Source organism: Manihot esculenta, chromosome 5 (genome assembly GCF_001659605.2).
Source record: "Manihot esculenta cultivar AM560-2 chromosome 5, M.esculenta_v8, whole genome shotgun sequence".
In the NCBI taxonomy this organism is placed as follows: domain Eukaryota; kingdom Viridiplantae; phylum Streptophyta; class Magnoliopsida; order Malpighiales; family Euphorbiaceae; genus Manihot; species Manihot esculenta.
In genome coordinates, this window is record NC_035165.2 from 30,486,342 (window position 1) to 30,506,457 (window position 20,116).

At 27.7% G+C, this 20,116-nt stretch overlaps 1 protein-coding gene across 24 annotated transcripts in view; it reads right to left on the reverse strand.

The window, feature by feature from the left end:
- LOC110615180 (endo-1,4-beta-xylanase 1) overlaps positions 1-20,116 on the reverse strand; it is a 54,637-nt gene that overhangs the window by 26,713 nt on the left and 7,808 nt on the right. For 16 of the 24 annotated variants that reach the window (XM_021756918.2, XM_021756915.2, XM_021756922.2 and 13 more), the window contains exons 1-5: positions 1,778-2,004; positions 1,632-1,691; positions 1,462-1,530; positions 265-1,187; positions 22-181 (exon numbers count right to left, since the gene is read on the reverse strand). The exons of 1 other annotated variant lie outside the window; for it this stretch is intronic. In XM_021756918.2, coding sequence (XP_021612610.1) covers positions 22-181; positions 265-1,187; positions 1,462-1,530; positions 1,632-1,676 — 1,197 coding nt within the window. In that variant the 5' untranslated portion in view covers positions 1,677-1,691; positions 1,778-2,004. Of the gene's footprint in view, positions 1-21; positions 182-264; positions 1,188-1,461; positions 1,531-1,631; positions 1,692-1,777; positions 2,006-20,116 lie in introns of those variants that run through there. 7 more of the 24 variants (XM_043956713.1, XM_021756913.2, XM_043956716.1 and 4 more) reach the window with 7 other exon arrangements.

Sequence of the window (20,116 nt, forward strand, 5' to 3'; positions counted from 1 at the left end):
AGGTTTAAGAAGAAAAATTACATAGAATTCACTTGGAGGGGAGCTGGTAATAACAACTGATTGTATAAGCAAGTCCACTGCAGGAGAAGGACCTTCCAAGTAAAAAACGACACGATCAGGCTTCGTTGGCAGGGAGAATTTTCCTTCTAACTTTTCCCACTTTTCCTTTGACAGAGAAATTCTGCAGGGATAAGTTCCATTAAGACAATCTGTATGTTTCATTTAAGGAAGAAATGCAATAAAGTGAGGCAACAAATCTATTACCTTCCAATGAACAAATAGTCTGTTGGGGAATTTCGATATTCCACTCTCAAAGTAGCTTGTACATCAGTGGTTCCCTGAATATTTCCTGATACACCAACATATGCAGTAACATAATAAGTGGAACCTGGAGAAACAATGCTTGTGATATCTTGCTCCAAGCCCTGCCAACTTTCTGTTCGATTCGAGACAACTGCATAATAACCACCTCGCTTTGTTAAGAATGCTGGGTGACCTGACTCTGCGGAAACCACAGAGAAACTGCAGCCATTTGCGTGCCAAGAATGCAGTCCTTGAGAGAAGTCATGGTTCGTTATGACATTGATGGTAGTGTTACCACTTGAACCAGATATGCCCTGGTCCATTATGGTCTTGATGACAGTGTTCCCTTTTGAACCAGCCATGCCATGGTCCGTTATGATATTGATGGTCTCGCTGGTGCTTGAAGTAGCTATGCCCTGGTCCATTATGGTCTTGAAGGCAGTGTCACTACTTGAAGCAACTCTGCTCTGGTCCATTATGGTCTTGAAGGCAGTGTCACTACTTGAACCAACTCTGCTCTGGTCCATTATGATGATGGCATCGCTGCTACTTGAACTAGCTTTGCCCTGGTCCATTATGGTCTTGAAGGCAGTTTCACCATGTGAACCAACTGTGGTCTGGTCCATTATGATATTGATGGCACCGCTGCCACTTGTACGAGACATTCCCTGGTCCATTATGATATTGAAGCCATCGCTGCTACTTGAACTAGCTATGCCCTGGTCCATTATGGTCTTGAAGTCAGTGTCACCATATGAACCAACTGTGCTCTGGTCCGTTATGATATTGAAGGCACCGCTGCCACTTGAACGAGACATGCCCTGGTCCATTATGATATTGAAGGCATCGCTGCTACTTGAACTAGCCGTTCTCTCGAATGCAATCTGTCAAACAAAACAGAAGTTAGTAATACTTGGAAAATGAAATAGCTAATCCAGGAATATTACTAAAAACACTTATAGATTTAAAACAGGAATCTCCCACAAAAATGCCAGCACAACATTAGCGTACAACGAAATCTTAGGTTATAAGATCAAACTCCTTGCATCAAAATTAAGTGAAAAGGATAATCATCGTCAGAAACAGTTTCAAAAAGATTGACAAGACCAAGAATTGATAAATTATGACACTCGCATAAATAAAAGAGATCTGATGAACCTGTTGGGATAGGACTTTTACTTCTGAAACAGTTCGTCTAGTAGATGACATGGAGACATACTCTTCAACCTGCAAGAACAATAATATAAGCATTCAAAACTTTAACCCACTGCATGAAAATTATTAAAAGACAAAAAAAAAAAAAAAAAAAAAACTGATCAAACGTGTACTTCTGATGATTTCCAGTTGCCACTAATTTCCTGCTGGTTCTCCATGGTTTCTATGGATCTCTACTCAAAACAAAGATAAAGCAAAACGATTATTACACAGTGTTGGCTTCTTGCTTTCTTATTACATTGAAAACACAAATGAATACCTGGTGTTCACGCCTGCCTGCAACTTGTTTTGGATGCTTGACAGTTGAAGCACCAAGCAGAGAACCTCCTCATTTTATACGCATCGTTTTTCGATATTTTCAAGAGTAGACTGCTAAAAACGTGCAGCACTCAACCAAGCAGTCGATAAACATCCTTCGGACAGAACGGTCCATCTCTCAAGTTGTCCTTTGTGGGATTTAATCAAGATAAACATGAACATACACGATCTTTGTTATTGTCCACACTTCTTTTGTTAAATATATCTTAAAGCAACCTATATATCTTCTCTTATCTCAATGAGAAAAATATTTTTTTTGCCATCCTTCCTTCTTTGTAAGAAAGGCACCAGAGAGACGAGACTTCTCTTGTATACAATTGCTTTATTTTGCTTATCTTGGATTACAAAGCAAATGTCTTTTGTTTTTTTTTTTATGTGATGTTAACTGAATATGGGCTTTTCATATTTGACTTAGCATAATTTTTTTTTAACAGCTATCTTGGGTAACTGTACTAGAAAAAATTGAGCTGCGAAATGGATATATATAAGCAATTTTCTGATAACTACTTTGTATGGACTGAGTTCATATCAAACAGATGGTGGCCTGTGCTCTATATATATTTGAGCTAATCCTACCATATGTTACTTTATAAATGTCGAAATTTATTCCACATCGGTGATATATGAGATTTGAGTTTGTATATATTAGCTGAATTATTAATATTTGTATTATTTATAGTGAATGAATTTATGTTACTTTATAAATATCGGAATTTATTCCACATCGGTATTTACCAATATCGGTAATATACAAATTTTGAGTTTGTATATATTAGCTTAATTATTAATATTTATATTATCTATAGTCAAAAACTTCATTGGTATATTTTTATTAATAAATTTATCAAGAGAGTTTTCATTAACAGATTTTAAATTTTTTAATAAATGAAAAGAAAATAATTTAACAGAAATTCGTTGATAAATTCGTAAGAGATAATTTAAATAATTTTAAAAATTATTATTGTTTAATTTAATAATAAATTTTATTATTAATATTATTTTTTATTAATTTAGTAAGATTTAAAATTATATTATTATTGCACTCCAAGGCTTAGCCTGGTGGAAAGTGCATCCTGTAACCTTGAAAGGTCTAAGATTCGACTCTCCTAACCCCCTATTTCAAAAAAAAAAAAATTATATTATTATAAAAAAAAATTATATTATTATTATAATTAATTAGTTTTTAATTTATGTTTAATATTTATTAAAAGTGTAAATATATGTGAAAAAGGAAAAAAGATAAATAAAGTAAGGAAAATAGAAAATGACAGAAAATGATAAAAAAAAAAAAAGAAAAAGAAAAAATGATAGAAAAGAAAAATTTGGGAAAAAAGGAAGACCGAGACAAGAGAGAAAAGATTATTAGAGAAGTGAGAGAAAAGAGAACAAATAATTAGAGAAAAAATATATTAAAAATAATAGAAAAATTATAAATTGAAAGAAAATAATAAGAAGAAAATAAAATGGAAAAGTCTAATATAAACAAAAATTATAAAGAAAATGATAAAAAAAAAGGAAGAAAAATGATGAAAGAAAAGAAAATGGAGAAAGTAATAGAAAGGAAAATAATAGAGAAAAATAAAAAAATAAGAGAAAAGGGTAGAGAACGAGAGAAAAAAATAATGGAAGAAAGAAAAATAATAGAAAAATTAAAGAAAAAAAGTATGAAATAAGAAATTCAAATAAAAAAAGTAAAAAAATAAGAAAAAGAAAAGAAAATAAAAGAAAAGAAAATGACAGGATCAATGAATGATAAAAAGAGGGTGTTCTATTTATAAATGTGAATTATCAATGGATTCAACTTGATCCAACTTTAAATTGATCTTATCCATGTTTAGATGGCAAAATGTGCTGATGTGGCATTTTTGAAACTCTCTGTCGTCTTGGGCTACAAGTTTAGTTAAGGTTGTAATCTCTCAGTCCAAAAATCCTTTAATTCAGCTCTTTTTTCGTTCATTTTCTCAATTTCTCTGCTTAAAAACCTATTTAAAATTAAATTTCAAATAAAAATAAATTTTTATATCAAAATTATAACAAAATCATGGAATTAAATGAGAAAAAAATTTGTGAATTTTATAATTTATCACAGCCCATTTAGGAAGAAAATTTCTCCAAACCCATTTAGAAATGAGATTTCTCAAATACAATTTAAAAAAATGATCTTTAATGTGACTATTTGACTAGATACACTTCCTATATTATAATTTATAATATAGGAAGTGTATCTAGTCAAATAGTCATATTAAAGATCATTCTTCTAGATTGTCTTGAAGAAATCTCTTCCTAAATAGGCTGTATGAATTTAACTTCTCATATAAGCCAAATTAATTTAAAACAAATCTCACGAAATACTAAGATACCAAAATAATAAAATTGGCCTAAATGTAATTTGGCCATATATGCATTACGCGATCTAAAATTATATTGCGCATCTACATGTATTGAAGAGTGTGTTGCCTATTTCTTTATTCTCGTATGCTTTCCAAATGTAGTTCTCATCTCGTAAATCTTGAATTAAGCGATGGATGGTAACTTGATTTGTCGTGATCTAGAGTTTTCCTTTTAAATTTTTGAAATATCGTATTATTTCCATGCTCGTATACAAATTATCAACAAATTTTAAATCTGTGATTAAATTTCAATGTCAATTATTTTATAAACTTATAAAATGCCAATGGATTTTAAAATCTATTAGTAATACCAATGGATTTCAAATCCATTGATGAATTTTTACACAGTTTTATATGTTAAGAATTGCCAACGGATTTTGTAATTTGCTAATAAATCTATTAATATCACTGGCCGATTTTATGTCAAGGTTATCTGAATTTGACAGTGTTAATGCTGATTCAAGCTTTGGATCAAGCGTTACGTTTGTAGCAATAGAGTTTGTAGCATTTGCCATCGTATACCATCAATAAAGATCACAAAGAAAGCTATCTCAGACACAACTCACAAGGATCAAGAATGATCACAAAAAGCAACAAAAAAATATAAAGAAGAAACGGAGTTTCAGAGCAGAGCTTAGATAGCTTGCTCTGATACCATGAGAAGAAATGAAGAATTTCTCATTAATGATCAAATGATGATTACAATTGTACAACCCATTGATCTAAGCTCCTACTTTTACTATTTATACAGCTCTTAACTAATCTGGAATCTTCCATTCTAACTAACTATTAAAACTGAATTGGCGCTAAATTTGACTTATAAATTAAGCAGCTGCTTTGAAACACTTCATTGCTAAGTAACTTGAGAGAAATTAGTTGTAACTCCTTTAGAGAGAAGTCCAATTGAGAGAAGTATGTTACAACTATAAAATAACAGCAAATAAGCTCTAGAAGTTGCTGGAAGCTGCTGATGTTACTGTTATTGCCACATTGCTGAAGTTACTGCAGTTTATATGTTAACAGTACAGTTGTCAAAATTGAATCTCTACTGTCTGTCCGTCAAACTTGGGTTACAACCTTGGATAAGGTAGAAGCTTTCAGTCCAAAACAACTCTAAAACAGTATGTACTAGTTCATTTTAACATGTGTAGCTCCAAACCTAACTAAAATTAAAATTCAAGTGAAAATCTATTTTTTTTACCATAAAAAATATAACAAAATTATGAAAATTAACATATGTAAAAAGTATTGAATTTGACAACTCATCAAAATCCTTCACACTTACGCATTACTTGTGAATTTCAAATTCTAAAAAACAACTCTATCTTCAACCCATTGAAATTTAATTGTCCAAATCAAAGAACTAAATCATCATACAATAAGATATTAGCAGAAATAAATTAATTTCATAAAAGTTCACTATCACAAGTCTCACCTTTAAAATAAGTTTTTCAAGACACAAAATAAGCCCTTCATCCAATTTAAGCACACAAAATATCAAAATACCATCTTTTGAATTAAGTTATCCCTTCAAAAGATTAGACTCTAGAAACTTTTTCTAGACCAATAAAATTAATGATTTTGGGGGTTTTATTACACTTCTACTATATCTTGCCTGAAATCAATAAAGTGAACACGAAATAAATGGTTATTGAGCCACTTGCCCCCAGGTTTTTCAGATCAGGTGGCTACTAGCTCCATTCATTGTCATTTAACTAAAGGTATGGGGCGAGTTTTTAAATGGCCCAAAAGGGGTGATACTCTCCTAAACATTGATTTTTCCATACAAAATCACCTTAAGAGGTTGCTAAGTACCGCACTACTTTGACCATCGGGTTGGTAACTAAATAATCAAATGACTAGAGAAGTGGGTCATAGGAGTGCAATGATTTTTTTTTTCTGTTTTCTTCTTTTTCTTTCTCTTCTTTTTCTTTTTTTTGAAGACACTTCTGAATATTTTTAGCATAAAATATGGTCTAGACAATTTTTTAGTGTCACTCTTATCAAAGGAAAACAAACAATCAAAAAAAGCATGCATTCATTATCCAAACGTTTAAAAAGAATTATACTTCATGTATTTTCAAAACAAGCCTTAAAAACAAGACAAAAGAAATGAATAAAGATGAACTTATTGTATTGAAGCTAGCATCAAATTGCATAAAACCTTAAAACTCTTTGGTAAGGACATCTCAAACTTCTCATGATAAGTGAGGACATTTTTTCTTTTTATTTTTTTTTTTGTAAAACTTGGGAACTAAAAATCTAAAAATCAATAAGGTGCCGATGGTGGCATGGCGGCTTCTGATCGTGATGCCATGGCCGATGTCACTGTCTCCTTCTTGACTGTTTGTTTCAGTGTCGATGGCATTTCTGCGGTCTCGTCGTGATTTGGGTCTGATACGCTATATTGACGTCACTTAGATGTAGGCATGATGGTCGGAGGAGTTTATGACTGGTCAGTGGTGGCCTTGGTCTTTGCCATCATTAATTATATATATCTCAAATAACCATGAGAGCCCATATTTAAACTCTATGAAGCTCAGTCTTGGTAAGTCTGTCACCTTAGGTTGCCTCCCAAGCAAAGCCTTTCTTTATTGTCTTAGGCTGGACATTTAGTGGCATGCTAAGCTTCATTAGTTTTCCCTTTACAACCACTTCTACCTTTGTATTCATTCAACACCCAGATCAACTTCTTTGCTTCTAAAGGATTCATTTTGGAGAAGATTATGGCTGAAAGTGTGTTATTACTCCTTAAAGATGTATATTACAAATGAGCTGGAAGTGTTTTCAATGAGTTCCGATGCCTGTAGAATAAAAGGAAGAAGTTTGTTGTAAGTATCAAATATTAAAATCGAGTTAAAGATATTTATCTTGTGGCTCAAAACATCTAATGAGTGGATTGTTTCTTTAATTTCTTCATTGAATTCATATGAGTCATTCTCAAGACTGTCAATTATCAAACTCTCAATAACTGCTTCCAACTTGTCCTCCTTTGGAGTCCACCGGACGGTAGAATTCCGATGCCAGACGCTAGCCGGGTATTACATCCTTGCTCAATTCAAATATTTCATAGGCAAGAGACTCACAAATATCTATACTGCAAAGGGTAAAATTATTATCAAAATATTTCATCACATCATAGACATTAAATTTTACCATTTCGCTATCTAACACCATTGTGAGCGTGCCTTTGTGCACGTCAATCTTTATCCTTGTTATGCTAAGGAATGGCCTTCCTAGCAACAAATCAATGGAGTTGGATGAATTATCATTTTCCATCTCTAGGATAAAAAAATCAGCTGGAAAAATCAATGTTCCCGCTTGTACCAAGACATCCTCCAACATGCCTTTAGGGTAGACTATCGATTTAGCGGCGAGTTGGAGTATGACTCCAGTTTGCTTTAATAAACCTGCGTTCAAGGATAATAGATAGACAAAGGCATAATATTTATTGAAACTCCTAGATTACACATTGCCTTTCTAATTCCATAATTTCCAATTTTACATGATATTACAAACATGCCTTTATCTTTACATTTTTTTGGAGTTTTTTTCTTTAGAGTATAGCTAATATATTTTCACCAACTTTTATTTTCTCATACCTAAATAATTTTCTTTTATTAGTGCATAAATCTTTTAAAAATTTTACAAACCTTAGTATTTGCTTTATAGTTTCAAGAAGAGGCATATTTATCTAGACTTTGCAAAAAATCTCTAATATTTCTTTTTCCCTTCTTTCCCTTTTGGACTGAGCAAGTCTTTCAAGAAAAGGGAAACGTGTTACCTGGATTATAGGCTGCTCTATTTTTAGATTTTGGGGATATTTCTCCGTCTGAATTTTCAACTCCTGTTCTGTTTTGACATCAAACCTAGGGTACTACCTTGGGCAAGCTTCCTCGAGCTATCAATTTTCAGCTCCTTTCCACTTCGCAATGTGATTGCACTTGCGTTTTATTTTGGATTTGGCACGTTGAGAAGGCAGTTTTCCTTGAGATTCCAGTTTGCTCATTTGGTTCTCTAAATTTTGTATTCTTGACTTTGTTTCCTGTTGAAAAGTGATGATACTATTAGCAAGTAATTGTACAATGTCCTATAAAATGGTACTTGATTTTAAAACTTGATAATTCACTCTTGGTTATTTTGCTGTCTATTCCCATAACGGAAATTGGAATGATCTCTCCATCCGGAATTATATGTATTAAAAAATGGATCGTATTTTCTTTGTTGCCCATTAAATCCAATAGCATTTACTTGTCACTCATCTTCCTAAAGGGTGGAACACATCCGTGAGGTGATCGGGCTTTGTGCAAATGCCACAAGTCCTTGTATGATTTTAATTTTCTGCAGCCAATTTTTGAATTGTAACAGTTAGTCGTGAAATTTTAGAGTGTAAAGATGTTATATTTACCTCACTTACACTCTTAGGAACATCTTCTTCCCAGCCATATTGCCTAGAGTTCGCAGCCATCTTTGAGATTAAATTTTTGTCATCCTCAGATTTCATCTCTGAGATAGCTCCTCCACTAATAACATCAATTATTTTCCTTTCTAAAGGCAATAACCCCTCAAAGAAGTGAAGGTTGAGCTACCTTAGCATGATTTCATATTTGGAACAACTTGCAATCAATTTTTTATAATGTTCTCCATATTCAAGGAGTGTTTCATTCCTCCTTTGCTTGATTCCACTATTTATTTTCTTATGGATGAGACTTTAGTTGCTAAAAGAAATCTTTCTAAAAATAAATCTCTAATTTGCACCCAGGTTGTAAATTGATCTTAGAGGCAAATAATAAAATCAAAATTTAGCATATTCAACCAAAGTAAAAGGGAAAGCTATTAATCTAATTTGTTTGTCAGTTATCCCCTAGGCTCTCATACTTGAACAAACAACATAAAATTCCTTCAAATGGTGATGTGGATCTTCATTTTTTTGCTTATGGAACTTGGATAGCATATGGATCATATATATTCGCAGTTCCAAGAGTGCATTCAGCATTGGTAGGCGATGGAAAGTGGTTATTCTTCTTCGGCAACGGTTTCTTCTCTACTGTAATTTTAATTTTTGTCACAAGTCCTTGCATGATTTTAATTTTCTACAGCCGATTGTTGAATTGCAATGGTTAGTCGTGAAATTTTAAAGTGTAAAGATGTTATACTTACCTCACTTGCACTCCTAGGAACATCTTCTTCCCGGCCATATTGCCTAGAGTTCGCAGCTATCTTTGAGATCAGATTTTTGTCGTCCTCGGGTTTCATCTCTGAGATAGCTCCTCCACTAATAGCATCAATTATTTTCCTTTCTAAAGGCAACAACCTCTCAAAGAAGTGAAGGTTGAGCTGCCTTGGCATGATTTCATGTTTGAAACAACTTGCAATCAATTTTTTTATAACGTTCTCCATATTCAAGGAGTGTTTCATTCCTCCTTTGCTTGATTCCACTATTTATTTTCTTATGGATAAGGCTTTAGTTGCTAAAAAAAAACTTTCTAAAAATAATTTCTAATTTGCACCCAGGTTGTAAATTGATCTTAGAGGCAAATAATAAAACCAAAATTTAGCATATTCAACCAAAGTAAAAGGGAAAGCTACTAATCTAATTTGTTTATCAATTATCTCCTATGGTCTCATACTTTAACAAACAACATAAAATTCCTTCAAATGGTGATATGGATCTTCATTTTTCAGCTTATGGAACTTGGATAGCATACTGATTATACATATTATTTCTAAGAGTACGTTCAACATTGGTAGGCAATGCATAAGTGGTTATTCTTCTTCGGCCATGGTTTCTTCTCTGCTGTAATTTTTTTGGGTATTCAGGTTGTCCTGTAAATGTGAAATTTTTTTATATTCTCACCTGCAGATGCTTGTCTAGTTGACTAAGAGGCACCCAAATTTGCTTTTTTTTTTTTTAATTAGATTGCTTTCCTCAACCATTTTGCAGTCTTCTCTATCTCTCGATTAAATTAAATTCTACTATTTCTAGACCTAATCATAAAAAATAAAAATAAATTAGTACAGTCCTGGCAATGGCGCCAAAATTTAGCGAGTATTGAATTCGCCAAATATAATAGCTTTCCCCATTTTAGTTCAAGAATTCTATAGATAGGGTGAATGAGTGTCCCACAAATACTTGTAAATTTATTTAGGGTAATTTACGATTTAGTCCCTGGATATTGCCATTATTAACAAGTCAGTCCTTGTATTTTCAGAAACCTATTAAAACGTCCTTATGTTTTCTCTCCGTCAACGAAATAGTCCTTCTGTCTATTTTTGCCGTTAAAAATATAGTAAAAGACTAAATTACCCCCAATTATTTTTCTCCTCCTCCTCCTTCCTTTTCTTCTTCATCAATTCTTCTTCCTTTTGCTTCTTCTTCTTCTGCTTCTTCTCCTTTTTCTTCTTCTTCTTCTGCTTCTTCTCCTTTTTCTTCTTTTGCTTCTTTTTCTTCTTTTTCTTCTTTATCTTCTTCTTCTTCTTCTCATTCTTCTCCTTCTTCTTCTTCTTTTTTTTCTTTTTCTTCTTTCTCTCCTTCTTCTTCTTCTTCTCCTTCTTCTTCTTCTTCTTCTTTTTCTTCTTCTTTTTCGGAGGAGGAGGAGGAGGAGGAGGAAGAGGAAAGAAAAGATAGGGACTATTTTGTTGATAAAAAGAAACAATAAGGATGTTTTAATAGATCTGAGAAAAGATAGGGACTATTTCGTTGACAAAAAGAAACAATAAGGACGTTTTAATATATTTCTAAAAATATAGGGAGAGACGATTTCGTTGACAGAAAGAAACGATGAGGAGGGACTATTTCGTTGATTTAAATAAACGATAAGGATGTTTTAATAGATGTGAGAAAATATAGGGACTATTTCATTGATGGAAAAAAATAATAAGGACGTTTTAATAGATATGAAAAAAGATAAAAATATTTTAATAGATTTTTGAAAATGTAAGGACTAACTTGTTAATAATTACAATATACAAGGACTAAATAAATAGTTTTATTTGAGGGTAAAATTGGATTTTAAAAATTTTCTCTCTCTTCCTTTGTCTAATTTTAACGGAAAATAGGACGGAAGGACTATTTCGTTGTCGGAAATAAAACATAAGGACGTTTTAAAAGGTTTCTAAAAATACAGGGACTGACTTGTTAATAATGGCAATACTCAGGGACTAAATCATAAATTACCCATTTATTTATTTTAAATGTCAAGTGAGAAAATAGAAGAAAAGAAATTTTCAATTGGGAATTTTATTTAAAGAAAACTTAAAAGAAAAAAAGAAATAAATAATGATGGAATAATAAAATAAAACAAACAATTAATAATAAGAATTCAGCTGAAACTAATCCAAGTTAAGATTTCTATCAATTGATCATTGATTCTAAAGATAATTCAGTTATTTTTTATTGTTTGGTTAAAGTATTCAAACAAGCAAATCTCATCAATTTTTCTTAATATTAGATTAATTTACAAAATGTTAAATTAATTTCTAATTAATTAACGACAAAAAAAATGTGTAGATTTAATTAATTAATTGCATTAACAAAGAAGAATCCAAACTTAGATTAATAATTGCAAGCGAATTATTTAAACAAATCATTATATTTCTTAATATAAATAGATATGTTAATTGCTATTTCTATTAATCCAATTAAGTGATTATGTATTTAATTGAGTTAATTAGTTATATGTTGTTTAATTAGAATATTTAATGGAACTCTTAAAGACCTAAAAAGAAAATAATGAAGGTGGTGATTGTCAAAAACAGAAAAAGAATGAAAACAAAAATTTAAGATGAAAAGAAAATAAAATTAGATCTCACAACTTGATAAAAACCTTAATTAGATTAACCTTACTAATAGAGAAAATTAACTATAAAGAGCGGCTACAAAATGCAGAAAAATATAAAGAAGATAATTGTCAGTCCGTCAAGCTTGAATCATAACCTTGGTCAAGGCAGAACCTCTCAATCCGAAATAACTCTAAAACAGTCTCTACTGGTTTCTTTTAACGCTAAATGAAAATCTACTTTTTACCATTAAGAATATAACAAAATCATAGAAATTAATATGAAAAAAATAGTGAGTTTGAAAACTCATCAATATAGCAAGAGATAAGTTAATATATGGCAAAAATAAATTAAACAAGATAAGAAATAATAAGACTCAAGGGAGTTACAATAATTAAATAACCTATTCAGGCATGAAATTAAAGGAAAATATATCTAAAAAATAAAAAAATAAAGCAAATTAAATCTCCCAATTATAGAAAAGAGGTTCGTTCAATATTAGCCATCAAAGGGAAACTTTAGCCTCCTTTTACTACCTGTTTTAATATTAAAATACAAGTTAATAACATTTATTAAAAGATTAAAGCATAAGAAAATAGAAATAAATAGCCAAAAATATTAAAACACAAAAATTGGATCTACCGAAAATCCTTACCTGATTGTTAATAATGTTGGCACTAAGAATCAAAATTAAATGAAAGATGACAAACATATTCAGAAAATTATAAAATTTTATGAAGATGTCTTAAACATATAGAATGCATGGGAGGAAAAAAAAAGACCCAAAAAGATGTGTATTTTTTTAATTATTTCAATCTTAATAGAGTTGTCATAGTATAGATTATAATCTACATATTAATTTTATTTACGATAGTGTTAGAGGTAGAAATATAAAAAATGCTGTAGTAAATTTTTCAAAATTAATCGTACAATTAAGAATCATCTCATTTGGTGAAATTAAAAGTTAAGTTATGAGTCCTTAAAGATTCGGGTACTACACCGTCATTGATTTAAATTCTATATTTATCAATATAAATTTAAAAATTCTATAACTAATTCAACATAAATCAGAAAAATATAAACAATATATGAAAATTGAAGAAAATTTCATAAAGGATTCAGAAAAAATATTTAGAGAGTCATAATCTTTTCTTATCAGTATGGAGAACCTAAATAGATCTGATTGCTCACATGGTTTCATATACACAATTTGTATTGCCTTCGAATTTCACATTGAAATTGATGTGAGAGGTGCCCAACACATTCAATTCAAATAACATGCAAAAGAAATTTTTTATATTATAAAATTATTTATTTCATTAAATTATTTTGAGAATGAATAAAAAATGAAAGGAAGAAGAGAAATTAAAGGAAGTAGTTTGAAGACTTGAAGAGAGAGAAATTTTTTATTTTTTTAAGCAAAAATTAAGAGAATTTAGAGAGTTGAGGTGGGAAGTGTCTGCCACAAAAAAGAGTGAAATAAAATAATTATTGATAAGAGTTTTTAAGAGAAAAATATATTTAAATAGGAAGAAAAATAAAAAAGGAAGAAAATAATAATAATAATAATAATAATAAAAGAAAAAATTACAAAAAAATATCTTGTAATTTTTCTTATTTTTACTTCATATCTTTAATTCATTTTGTATTAAAATAGTACATGTGATAATGCCCTTGAAAAATATTGATGTGATAAATAAAATATATTTATTAATTAAAAAAGGTATAAAAAATTATCACTTGGTTTCACTCATTTTCTTATCAAGATTTATGTTCAATTTGTGTTAAATTAATATCTCAGACTATAATTTTTATATCAATATTTTTAATATTATCTAAAAATTGTCACTATTTACTAATGGTGTAATACAGTAATTACTATTTTAACACAAATTAAACCACAAATTGTAAATTGAAAAATTGATAAAACTATAAAATACTTTTCTCCTACTACTAATAATAAGAAGAAGGGGAAGAGATGAAGGATAAGCACTGCTCCTCTCCTCTCCTTTTTTTTTTCTTTATTTTTTCATTTTTCATTCTTTTCTTTTTAATTCATTTTTTTAAATTTAATTATTCAATTCATTAATTAATTTTATTACTTAAATAAATTATTTTTATTTATTTTTATTATTTATTTATGATATAAAATATCTCCTAGAATAGTGTTAAAAATTAATTTTAAATGTATTAAGATCATAATGTGGTTTTTATTATCGGACTCTTATTAGCTCTGATGTGCATATATCTCGGTATACAAAATAGAACCTACACGATAATTGTATGCATTTTTTTTGTAATCTCCATTCACAAGCAATCCCAGAAAAAGAGATTTTTCCATTTATATTCAATGCCAGAGAAGCGATTTCTCTATTCACAATTACGTTGATATTTAAATTTACATTCAAGAGTTAATGGAAACCAATTGTAAAATACAATGGTTCACAATATTCAAAATTTGCAATTTTTCAATGAAGAGATGAAAGCTAAAAGAAAAGGTCAAAACCAACAACATACTATAAACTCATATCACAATAAATTCAAGCTAGTTATGCTAAGAAGAAAAAGAGCTATAATGGATGAGAAAAAAAGAAAAAAAAAATGGAAGCTAAAAAAAAAGCAAAAACCAACTATGTTGAATAATTGATTTAGTAAACTTCAAATCTAATAATTAAGCTTCTATCTTTTCTCTCTTTTTTTTTTTTATTTTCATCAATCTTCTTTTTTTTCTCATCTGGAATTTCTGACATTTAAAGATTCCTTAAGAAATTAGTTTTAATACCAATAGTTAATTTTTGGAAAGTGTTGAATAATTAATTTAGTAAACTGCAAATTTAATATCATGATTCATAGGTTAAATTAAATAAGTTTTAAATTATTTTATTAAGATTTTAAGTTAAAATTCTAAATTATTTATGATCTTCTTTAATTTTTTTTAATTACACTTTAAATGTATAAATAACAGTACATTAAAAAAATATATATATAGATCATTAGAGTCTTAATCAATCTCTTATCCTCCTTTTCTCAAAAACCAATTATTGGTATCATATTTATTTTCCTTTGTGATAGATTCAAAATAAAAAAAAAATTAAATAACCGTGAGGGAACTGACAATACAGTATATACGGACCTGCTTGACAAAGACATAGGTCACTATAAAGGAAAAACTGGAAGGCGTCTCTCATAAGGAAGAATAAGAATAAAAGGAGGAAGGATACCCTTCTGAAAAAGAGCTTTTACATACGTACTAAAAATTTTATTCTCTAAATCTCATAACATTAATGACCAATAAAATTATTATGTAATTCAATCTCATTCAACTTTTTTATTTTCCTCTTTTCTCAAGAATCAACAACAACATATTGGTCCTCTGTAGATATTGTGCCATATTTGATAGTGCATCGAGTAGGCCCTGTAAACGGTATTCATGTGGTTCTGTCAACAAAAAAAGGAACAAGTTACAACCAAGATAGACATGTACTTTCAATATCTTCCTGTAATTAAGCTAAGACGATAGCAGCCCATTGGTCTTTTTGCTGCCTATGAATCTTCCCTCTTTTTCGGATTTGGATGACAATGATTGGTCATATAAATAATATCTAGGCTTTGTATTTTAAAAATGGATGAAAGAAAATTGATTATTAAAAAGGTGTTTGTCAATTGATCTCTCACAAACACACATACACCCATTTTTTCTTGATAAAATTCATTATTAAAAATTTATTATTAAAAATACTTTTAATATAATTTTAAAATTTAAAGAAAAATTATTTCTTATTACATGATCGAGATATATCAAAATTAATACATAACTCCCCTCTATTTTTTACAAGTCCGATCGGACTTATCTCCATTTCTATAAAAGCTTAACTTCAAAATAGTAGCTTTAAAATCTACCAGATTAGTAACATTTTAAGAACCTTCCATATTATCAACAAAAATATCTAAGAATCTTTTAGATTACGAACAAAAATATTCAATAAAAGTCTGTCGGTAAACGATTTACTCATATATTATGGTTCTATTATTATTATTAACGAATTTTAAATCCATTAATAATTTAAAGAAAAATTCATTAGTAAATCCCATAATAAATTATCAGCGAATGGTTTACCAATGGATTACAATCCATTAATTAAATTTATTGGCGATTTAAATAATTTAAAAAATAATTATTATTTTAATTAAAAAGTAAATTTTGTTATTAATCGAGTAAATTTTGTTATTAATCGAGTAAATTTTGTTACTAAATCATGTAAAGGAGAGAATGTAATACCCCTACCCACTTATTTAATTAATCGAGTCGGAGACATCATATTTTATAACAGTTCTCTTTTTTTTTTTAATTTATATTATATAATTCATGGCTTTTTTTTTATTGAAAGTCCGGCAGAGTTTTCTCTAAAATATGAACTTAATTTCACCTGTGAATAGTAAAATTACACTTTTATAAACTTCAATCTTAACCCCTAAACTTCTTTCAATATCAACACAATTTTAACTTAGATCAAACACTTCATAATCATCTCATTAATCTCAACACAAAAACTTATACTAATAACTCATATTTACACCAAAATTAAAATCTTCAAATATATCTAATTCAAATCATATACAACTTTATCTCTAAATCCTTATGTACATGCCATATTTCTAAAATTAACTTTATATAAAATTTACAAAATATATTCCAAGATAGTTAATGATGTAACTCTGGTCAGGTTGATGCAGATCTTAATCTACTGCTTCTTGGATCTATAACTTGCGCGAGGAAAAATAAATTTCTACGCGCTAAGCAAATTGCTTAGTAGTGCTCAACTTCTTTTTTTTTTTTAAAATAAAATATTTAAATCAAAATTCCGTAAGTCAAACAAATGACCATAAACTGTATAGCTAATAATTTGAAATAATTCTAAATCATATTATTATTTCACATATATATATATATTTTAATTTCACAGTTTTTTTCTTTTTCTTCTGTAAAAAGTTTTATTTTCTCTTAATACTTTTATTTATTATTTTTATTTTCTTTTTGGCCCCTATAAATTTAAATGAGACTGTTAAGTCAGATAAGGAAGTTATATTGTAGGGCACAAAGTGCCAAATAACTGTGTGACTCAAAAGAGCCTATAACTGTAGCGGTAGAGTATATCAGCCAATCAGTGCAACTGTAATGCAGTACTGCAAGATCTGTATATGGCATGTCACACCCTTAAACTAACTCACAATTTCCACCAAACTTACTAGGACTAGACTTTAAATAATTTATACATTTAAACATGGGGTCAAAAACTTTAAATATAGTGTAACTTTTAATTATTCAAACTATAATATTTTATCATATTACAACTCTACTTTTAAACATTGTGATATCATATAAATCTATTAATTTAATTCAACTACATAAATTACAAATTCATAATTTAATCCTTAATTAATTAACTACTATTATTTTTATTATTATTATTTTTTTCTAATCTAATATCTTTTTCTATTTATCACCATATATTATATCTCATCTCTCTTTTTCTTTTAATTTTTATTTTTATCCAACAATTTTCTTTCAACCCTAATTTAACTAATTTACAACTTTTAATATATAAAAAGTAGTATTCCTTATTTAGACTAATATTTTTTTTTCTTGTTACTATATCTTAGCCAAATTACATCCTAGAGACATTCCACTTGGTCCATAACTTGAGTTTTGCTTAAATTACATATTAATTTCAAAATTTTCTATTTATCAAATTTATCATTTCTTCAAATTTTAATCATGCTATATAACTAAAATATTATTCACTTGATCTAGTTCTATTAAGGTAATAAAATTTTCAAATAAAACCTAATTAAAAAATTATTGAATTTATTCAAATAAAGTTTAGCACAAACCTTAAACCTTTTAAAGTCTTTCACAAGCTTAGAATTTTCTAATCTTCCTTTCTTTTCCCTTTAGAGTTTCCACTATTCCCTTCCATTTCTTCTTCATGAAAAATAAATAAATAAATCATATTAATACAATATTCTTCATAAATATTTACATAAAAATTATAAGAAACATTTTTATATCAAAATCCCTAATATACCTTTTAAATTTTTAATATTGAGTAACTATTCACTCTCTCCCTCAACTTTGAATTTCCTCCTTGATTCTTCCTCCTACCTTGAATTTTTAACTAGGAAGAGACTTGGATGAGATGGGCTAGCAAGATGGGTGGAAAATTGAAAGAAAATGGAGTAGAATTGAAAAGAAGAATTTTAGGAAAAAGATGAGGATGGATGAACGAGATTCTTTTTTTTTAGAAGAAGATGGCTTCTTCTACTCTTTTCTTTTCTTTTCTTTTCTTTTCTTTTCTTTTTTTTTTATTTACAAAATTAATTTAGTTAAGTGGTTAGTATTGAGCTACTTGTTTTTAAATTAAATTTTAATTTTTTTTCTTTTTTTTCTTTTTTTGTTCTTTTTCTTTTTTTTTATTATTATTATTTTATTTTTGGGATGTTATAGAGAAAATAATAAAAAAATTAAAAAGAAAAAAAAGAAAGAAAATGATAAAAAAATTTATAGAAAAGTAAAAACGATGAGATGATTAGAGAAATGAGAGAAAAGGAGCACATAATTATAGAAGAAAATACATGAAGAGAAAATAATAGAAAAATTATAGATAAAAAGAAATATGATAGAGAATAAAATGAAAAAAATTAAGATAAATAAAAATTATAGAGAAAATGGTAGAAAAATAAAGTAAAAGAAAAGAAGATTGAGAAAGTAATATAAAAAATTATAAAGAATAATAAATAAATAAAAAAAGATAAGAAGGAAGAGTATGTGAGAAAAAGAATAATAGAAGAAAGATAAATAGGAAAAATGATAGATACAATTATGAGATAAAAAGGAGAAATGAAAGAAACTAATAAAAGAAAAAGAAATAAGAGAAATAAAAAGAAAAATAATAAAAGGAGAGTAGATGGTGTTTTTTATATTTATATAAAAAAAATAATAGAAGAAAGGAAAATAGAAAAATGATAGATACAATTATGGGATAAAAAGGAGAAATGAAAGAAACTAATAAAAAAAAGAAATAAGAGAAATAAAAAAATAATAAAAGAAAGAAAAATAATAAAAGGAGAATGATGGTATTACCGATTTTACTCTTATATTGTTTAACTATTTATAATTGATTTTAAATTTAAAATAAATAATTATTTTATTATATAAATAATTTAAATTAAATTAAATTTATTAAATAAAAAATTTTAAACGTTTATCACTTCTCACGTTTATATGTAATTTTAAAATTTAAAATTTTAGATAATAAAATTGAATTTTTACATTTTTTTCAATTTTAATCATATATTTTAATCAATTTTAATAAAATAAATTTTAATTCATATATTATATAATGTAGAATTAATTTTTAAAATGCTTATTGAATAAAAAAAATTAAAATATTTATATTAATTTATATTTATATTTTAAATTTTAAATTTTAAATTTTGGTAATAAAATTAAGATAGTTATTTCAATAATAACCCAGATAAATAAATTGGATATGAAAAGTTATTGAATAATAATAATAATACAATTTCTAAAATTTTATTTGACTAATAAAATAGTTCTTAAAATATATAATTTTATTTTTATAATTTTTTTTAATTTATTCCATTATTTACTTCACACTCTCATTTATATATACATATGATAGTTTAATAAAAATTTAAAATATAAAAAAGTTATAATATAAAATATATAATATATTATTTTATTTAATATTATTGATATGAAATACTGTTTTTTATTATATTAACTAATAAATTAATATATATTATAAGTTGAATTATTATATGGATGAGTAAAATAAAAATATTAAATTTCTACATATAATTAACATATTAAAATTTTTATAAAAATGATAAAAAGCATAACTTTACATAGTAAAATATGTATATTTAATATTATTAATGTAAAACATAATTTTTCAATGCTAAAATATTTCATAATTTATAATAATGAATATAAATTTTTAAATGAAATACTTTAATATATAATATTTATATGTAATATTTTATATATTGAAAATTTATTTGTAAAATATTTATTCAATATTACATAC